The 8,457-nt window shown below is 36.4% G+C and overlaps 1 protein-coding gene across 1 annotated transcript; it reads right to left on the bottom strand.

Moving 5' to 3' along the window:
• Positions 1 to 490: 490 nt before the first annotated feature.
• LOC106127223 (calpain-7) lies at positions 491 to 8,413 on the bottom strand. The gene is made up of 12 exons (XM_013325295.1): positions 8,133 to 8,413; positions 7,814 to 7,956; positions 7,500 to 7,626; positions 6,892 to 7,211; positions 6,309 to 6,485; positions 5,353 to 5,499; positions 4,743 to 4,970; positions 3,729 to 3,973; positions 3,094 to 3,296; positions 2,310 to 2,512; positions 1,348 to 1,580; positions 491 to 809 (listed from the first exon to the last, which is right to left on the bottom strand). Exons 1-12 carry the CDS (start codon positions 8,341 to 8,343, stop codon positions 665 to 667), a joined length of 2,382 nt encoding a protein of 793 aa, XP_013180749.1. The 5' UTR covers positions 8,344 to 8,413; the 3' UTR covers positions 491 to 664.
• Positions 8,414 to 8,457: the final 44 nt, after the last annotated feature.

The following is an 8,457-nucleotide window of genomic DNA, read 5'->3' as shown; positions in this document are numbered from 1 at the left end:
ACTAAACTATTTCTGATGTTTTAAGCTAAAAAAAAAAATCAAAATGACGCGCTCTTTTCATAAATCCTGTAAAGGCACAGATCTAATTTCATAATTATTGTCTATCAAATTAAGTAACGTTTAAAAGAAGATAAAAAAGAATATTCTTACAATTATTATTATTTCTTATTATGTTTAGTTTTATTAAATAAGTTTAAAACATAATTTTACTAAACAACATTAGGATTCTATGTTCTATGGTATTTTTTAGTAATTTATTATTTTCAAAATATTACGTGTGAAGAATATAGGATATTTTGGACATGTGAATTCTTATATTATTATTACAATAATAAACGTAAAATTCTGCTTATAATTAATATTTAACATCTTTTAATTCATTCAAAATTCTAGATTAAAAATCAAAAAGTTTTAAATATGTCAATAAATTGCGTTTTAAAACTAAATCAATTTAAAACGTTCGATTACCTATTTAATGATAAAAATGTACTATGTGCAAAAAAGTGTAATTTATTAATTAAATGCAATATTTTAAACTTAAAATAACCCTGTTGTCAATAACACACAAGTTCAAATCTAAAAAAAATGTACTAAAAAAGTTTTTTTTTTAATTTCATAGACAAGTTTTCAAATGAGATATATGTTGTCTGTGGCAGCGAGGGCGCTAGTTGCGCGCGTCGCACGTCACCTCACACGTAGACTTGAGCTCGAGGAAGAATGGTCCTTCTTGACCCGGATAGAAAGTTGATACTGTTATTATATACCTACCTGCTGGGAGATTACGAAGCTCCAAATATACAAAACCAGATCTGAAAAAATTAAAATATACACTAATTTTTCAAACTTTATATTGGTTCAAGAACAATGTACAAATATTGGTCGTATATTTTGTATATTTCTTTTTTTATATCATAAGGTGACAAACGAGCGAGCGGCCACCTGATATCGCTGAAATAGCGAAGTGACCGTTGCCCATAGACATACGCAATTGCATATTACGGTATTTACTGTATTGAATATTTATTGATACACTAGCTATCACCCCCGATTTGTTTGCGCGGAATTAAAAAAAACTTAATAAGTAACCTGTGTGTTCTTTCAGATTATGTTCTACATCTGTGCTAAATTTTATCGAGAGCCGTTCCGAAGATACCTTCAAACAAACATCCATCCATCCATCCATCCATCCATCTTAACATTCGCATTGATTATATTATAATAGTATTATAAAATCAACAATTCAAAAAAGTCAATAAATCTAAGATGGCGGAATAACTGGCGGGAAAAATATCTGCATAATTTAAAATAAAAACACAAACGAATCAATTGGTTTTCATCAAAACTTACCTATAAGGGCCTGAAGATTCTTTTAAAAAGGGTGCTGTAACTGAAGGGTCGTCTATAGATTCAACTCTCGCGTCCATTCCAATCTGGTACTGCTTGGGACCTTTCAGTTCCAGTACCATGTTACATGGAGACCTGGCTTCTGGTACGGTTACAATGAACTTGGGATTATTAGGATACGTCGCACGATGGTTCTCACATCCACCCGCAGTTCTACCTGACCATTCACCACGTATCTAAAGATGGAAGAAATACGTCATTTACACGACATTACTTTGGTTAGTTTTAGTGATTGTTGGAAAATATGTGAAATAATAATGTCATCTTGACAGCGTCTGCGCGGTTAAATGTTGCCATTTTCATAATTTTGAAATTCCATAAAAAATTCGCAGTATTTTATATAGGTTAGTTTGCTAATATATTTGGATGTATCAATTTGAATTACAACGAGAACAAAGATCATAAGTTGCAAATCAATTGCTTATAATTGCAACAAGGAAGTTCCGAAGAAGTTGGGAAATGTTTGCTTACTGGTAACCCTTTAAACTCGTCAAATTCAATAAACTATAATATCATAAGATCCTTATGGGACTATAATGTCGGTGTAGTTATTTTGGTCTGATGAACCAACGACCTGTATACAGTATGTTTGAAAGGCACTCAGTATATCTATATACAGGGTGAGGGTTTGCTGTGTATAAAGGATGTTTATTTTTATGTGAATACAGAACATTCGTTTACGTAATGTATGTTGTTTTTTGCATATACAGGAAGTTCTTTTCGACAGGTGGTTATATGTGTATACAGGGTGTGTAATGTCACGACCTCGTGTAGGTGTACGTGTGCAGCTTGTCAAGTGTGTACAGGTGTTTGGTTGGTAGTTTGTTTGCGTATACAGGATTTTGTTTTCAAAGTATACATGTTGTGTATTGCAGTATATACAGGGGGTGTATATTGTGACTCACCGTCCTCGTGTAAGGGTACGTATGCAGCTTATCGAGGCTGACTGGGCAGGTGGCATACGCGCGCAGAGTATACAGGATGGTGCGCGACTTCTCGTACTGCGACACGACCAGAGTGAATGTATCGCAACCCTCACTGACAACCACTTTGCATAGGTAATGCGGGCTGTTGATGCGGATGCCGTCGATGTATGGTGGCGGGTCGTCTGGTACACAAATAGGTTACTTAGATGGCGTATTGTTAGTACATTGCAAGTATTGTACTAATAGGTTATACAGCGAACGTGTGGCCTATTGGGAAATCATCATCATCAGCTCACTATACGTCCCCACCGAGGGGCTCGGAGCCTACCCTAAGTTCAGGGTGATTATCCCATAGTGAACCACGCTGGCCAAGTGTGGGTTGGTTGACTTTACACATATCTTTGAATTACTTCTCAGATATGTGCAGCATCAAGATGTTTTCTTTCACCGTAAGAACGTCGGATAAATGTACATATGTAAATCGGAAATCGAAAAATACATTGGTACATGGCGGGATTCGAACCCAGGACCTGCAGATTGCAAGTCAAGTGCTTGACCACTGAGCCACCGACGCTCTTATTGAGACATAATAATTAATAATAGGTTAATTAGATTAATTTATCTTACAATAGGCCACTGAATGCGATAGCAGGTTGTTATCCATTATACTGCAAAGTTACGCGACCCATATATATTAGTCACTGTACAAGAAATCAAGAAAAAAACATAAAGAATTACTTTTAGGTTAAATACACAAACTTACATGGATAATAAACTCTCCGTCCATTATTCTTATATACAAGCAGGGTTATGTACTCGTTGTTGTCCCTGAAGTCGTCGATATCAGTGATGTGCCGCGTCAGCAGCAGCCACACAGCGCCGGGCGAGTGGGCGCGCAGCGAGTACTGCGGGTTCTCGCCCACATTGAACGCGTCTTTAGCCGGTCCTGTGCCCGCCTCCCATTTCCTATATCACTTACTTATTGAGGATCTAAGTGGACAATACTAAGACCGATTACCCTAATAGGTTATTGAATAGTTTTAGACCGTTACCATCATTGAATCAAATACAACTAGAATATTAGAATGGTATTTATTTTAAATTTAACTGGAGCAATATTATTTCAAATTAGACTAGCTTTCGACCGCCACTCCGTCTGCGGATAATTACAACAAAAACTTTATTGGTAGCCTATGTATTCTTTCAGACAGCAAGATCCATGCAGCCGTGTTGGAGACCTTTTAACAAACATCCATCCAAACCTTCGCATTTATAATATTAGTAAGATTTCTCATTGCAATGTTTTTATTTTCTATTACATAATATTTATTTATATTCCCAACGCAGTTGGGACAGAAAAATTGTATAACCCAAAAAAAAAAACAATAAATAACTTACTGATGTATACAAAAGGTGTATTTGAATATCTCCGGGTTCCAATTGAGATAGAATACATCGAAGAAGTTGAGAATACTGGCGTAGTCTATCCAGAAGACGCCGTTGTCGTACTGCGCCGCGCTGTCCGGGTCGTAGTTCAGCTCGCGGCGCAGTTCCGGCGTCCAGTGCGCAGTGTCCAGCTCGCTGTAGTTGCCGCGCCAGCGCAGGTGCGACCACGGGTTCTTCAACTTTAGTAGTTTCACTCCCTGAGGTTACCATCTATCTTATTTTACGTTATAACTCAATAAACAATCGTATAATTAAACAATCTTAATAGCCTTATATATTATTAAAAGCTAAGGTAAGTTAATAAGTACTTTCTTCCTAAAATAAAGGAATTAACATAAAATTCGGATCGATTTTAACTTTATAATAATTAAATTATGTTTCATCATCAAGCTAAGTTACGGTTACTAGGCCATAGTCAAATAGTTAGCCAGTACAGGTTGACTTCACACATATCTTTGAATATCGTAGACATGCAGATTACATCACGATGTTTTCGATTTGAAAATCGACAGAACATTATTCTAACCCAGAATTTACGGATTACAAATCAAATGCCAAACTCCTGATTAAATTAAACTTAATACAGTGAATCTTTAACAGTGGTAGAGCCCGCTTTAACATCTTCGCACGAATCGGCCCGGCTCGCCCGGTGAAATACCACGACCACACAGAAGACAGGAGTCAAGTGGAAGTAATTCCACGTTTCGTCTGATGAATGTGCGTCGCGGAGGCCTCGTTTAGTCCTCTTTCCCTTACCACCCTTCTTCTTATAAGGAAAGGATAAGGAGTGGCAATGGACTTTCCGGATGAGAGGATGCATGGAAAGGGAAAATATTTTTTTTCCGTGCATCCTCTTCTCCGTTGATAAAAGGTAGGCAACGCATATGCAATTACGTATGTCTATGGGCAACGGTCACTTCGCTATTTCAGCGATATAAAAAAAAAGGTATGAAAGTTATGACTAACATTGACGTTGCGTACATCGAGCACGGCGTACGCGTGCGCGGGCACGAGTCCGGTGCGCTCCGCGTCAGTGTCTGTGAGCGCGCCGGTGGCGGCGGTGGCGAGCAGGTCGCCGCGCGCAGTGCGCGTGCGCAGCGTCTCGTACAGCGCGCCCGCGTTGAAGTCCGCCTCCCCGCTGCGCAGCGCGCACCGCTCCGGTATCCACCCGGTTAGTGCGTGCAGATCTATGTTCTGATCATCAGAAACATCTACTACTTTGTATTTTTAAATATATTTTCTGAATAACATGCATTGCAGTCATTTTTATTGATATTTGAACGTTTTTTGTTAAATATTAAGGGGGTATCTTAAATGACTAAATCAGTCATAAAATATTTTAATATTAAATTTTGAACTTTTTAAAAATGTATTATATTCTAGATTTTGCCCGCAACTCCATCCGCATGGAATTAAAAAAAAAATAAGCAACCGATGTATTCTTCCAGACTATGTTCTATATCTGTGTTAAATTTCATCGAAATCCGTTTAGCTGTTCTTTAAATTCCATCTAACAAACATCTATCCATCTAAACTACCACATTTATAATATTAGTAAAAAGTAGAAAGTACTTACACTATTAGAGCCGGGGAAATCGTAACCGCCCATAACTTTCATGTAAGCTTTCTCCAATATTGACACCCAGAATTCATTCTTGTTACTGGAATACGAACAGAGGAGACGACCGTACTTACTATAAGGTAGACGATCGTCGATTATAACCTAAAATTACATACGAATTTATAATTAAACATAAATTAAAATACATTTAAAATTTCTTGCAATTAACTCCACTTCAAAAGGAATAATCGTTTGTAAGTCTAACAATAAAAATTGTTAAAATAAAAAAAAACAACTAAAAACTATCCTCCAACTAAGGCACGATTTTTTTTTGTAACTGGAACACAGAGAACAATGTCTACTCACAAAAAAACATTATTATTGTATTTTTTATATCAAAAGGTGACAAACGAGCGAGCGGCCACATGAAATCGATGAAATAGCGAAGTGACCGTTGCCCATAGACATACGCAATTATATATGCGTTGCCTATCATTAATCGGCGGAGGAGAGGATGCACAGAAAGAAAATATTTTCCCTTCCCATGCATCCTCTCATCTGGGAATTCCACTTCCACTTTCCATACTTTCCTTATAAGAAAAAGGGTGGGAAAGGGAAGAAGATTAAATTAGGCCTCCGGGACGCACACTCATCAGACTGCATACGGAGTTACTTCCACTTGACTCCTGTCTTCTGTGTGGTCGTGGTATTTCACCGGGCGAGCCGGGCCGATTCGCGCGAAGATGTTAAAGCGGGTTCTACCACTGTTAAATATTGTATAAATTTTGGCGCGAAAATTTCCATTGATTGAACCAATGTCGAGATAGATAAAATGCTCAAGATCACGCACAACGACATATATATGTAGATGAAAGTATGTAGAACCAATAGAGGTGACAGAACCGCGCAAATAAAGTTCTGTGGTCTCTACCTACACCTCTGGGTTACGGGCTTGAGTTATGAAAACTTACCTTTCTTCTCACACCATTTAAATGTAATTTCACCATGTATTTACCAAATGGATTATATACGGGAACTTTGTTTTTATTTTTGGGGTAAATAATTGAAGTGATTATTTTTTTCTTAAATCTCTTCTCATATAATGCACTAACAGCGAGAGATGCAACAAACGAACAATCCGATACTATCTGAAAATTAATTTAAAAAAATATGCCTTATTCCAAATGAACGCTTAAATTAAAAAAAAAACTAGGTCCCTTATAAATTCTAAAATATTTTCGATATACCAATTTCATATTTAGCTATCACAATTTTCCTTCACTTTATATTACAACTAGCTATTGCCCGAGACTCCGTCCGTGCGAAATCATAAAATAAAACTTCCTGACAATGTTCTACATCTATAGTGAATAAGACCCAGATCCATGTTGTTCTAAAGATATCATATAACAAACATCTATCTATCCATACATTTGCATGTATAATATTATTAACTGAAAATCAGAACTAGGTACAAGTAATGGCCGCCATATCAAAAAGAGACATTTGTTTAAAGAAATAATAACAAAACTATAACAAACAAAGTATACTTACAGTCTGTTTAATACTGTAGCAATCAACATAATCGCCAACTATCATTTTAGGATCAACGGACACTTCATGCGGTCTCACCCAACTATCAAATTCCTTTTCTTGCTTAGACGACAACTTTAATTTACTCGCTTTGTCTTCAAATGGTAACGCATATTGAAACTTTTCAGAATAATCAACATCCATGAACGGTAGGAAACAGTTGTCGTTTATATTTGATGTTTGACGAAGAACTTCTTTTTCTTCTTCCGTATAAACTTGTTTGCCTGTCACTTTTAAATGTACACTTTGTTCTCTCTGTAATTGCGCTCTTGGTGAGACAGCTGGAAGTAGATTTTTTATTAGTTAGAGATGTTAGGAATGTGCAACTGAAGGTTTAATGGGCTCTGTCTATTCCTTTACGTTACAGGCCAGGTTATGTTGTAATCGTTTTAATTTTTCTTTAAGTTAGAAATGAATCCTGAAGTGTATGGATGGATAATTCTTTTAAGTTTTATCTGTTGTAGACTTACTAGTTTTTCTAATATAGCTTTGATTGAAATGTAAACAATGTGACATTACAATGAACACCTTTACTAAATATATTGTTGAATGATTGATGAATGAATTACCAGGTTTCACAGGTTCATTTATTGATAAAGCACTGATTTTCTTGATGCCTTTCAACTCCTCAGCCCTGTCCAATGCTTGTGCAGCAACATTTTTCACCTTCTGTTTTACATCAGGATCACTCGTATTCTAGATAAAAAAAGGAATGTAAATGTTCATAATCTGTCAATAACCAAAATGAATTTAACTGGTATCATGTTAATATGTATGCAGATTTGTATATATGTAACATCCTTTATGACTACCTAAATGGTTGAAGCGATTGTGATGAGAGGTGTATCATTTGTTATGAATTATACTCTTAAGTGTCACTTACAATACTGACAGCCAGTTCAACTGCCTGTGTGTAGAGCTGCAAAGCCAGGTCTTTTAAGCTAGCCTCATCCGCATCCAATGCTTGCTGCATCAGGAAATAACATTGTTGCATCCCACGCTCACTTTCTGCTTGTTTTGCTCTATCTGAAAAAAAGTATTTCTATGCACTACTAACTGTGTAACGCGTTCGTAATAAGAAAGGCGGAAGGAGTCGCTTTGTGCGATAGTTTTTATTCCAATGAGTCATCCTCGAATAGTGTTAGAAAAACGTCCGTCATTTTTAGTGGCATTGAACTAATAAAACATCGTGTATATTATACCTTTTTGTTCCTGTAAAAAAGTAGCCCTCTCAAGGTACTCCTTAACTTTTTTTCGTATTTCCAATTGCTTTTCTGACGGTACATGATCACAAACTCTGTCTAAAAGCCTTGCTGCAGTCCTATAGCATTCGACTGCTTTATCAACTTGGCCCGTTTGATCAAATCTAACAGCAAGGGTAGCTGCTTCTGTTGCATTTGTAATATCACTCATTATTTATTATTTTTAATCACAAATCTCAAACAAACATTACACATATTGTTTAGATCAAATGTCAACGTCAATATGACAGATGTCAAATTAAGTTCAAAAAATATTCCCCAAATG

Source organism: Papilio xuthus, unplaced genomic scaffold, assembly GCF_000836235.2.
Source record: "Papilio xuthus unplaced genomic scaffold, Pxut_1.1 DF824888.1, whole genome shotgun sequence".
Lineage (NCBI taxonomy): Eukaryota > Metazoa > Arthropoda > Insecta > Lepidoptera > Papilionidae > Papilio > Papilio xuthus.
Note: the sequence above shows the minus strand (reverse complement) of the source record. Positions and strands in the feature narration are given on the sequence as shown.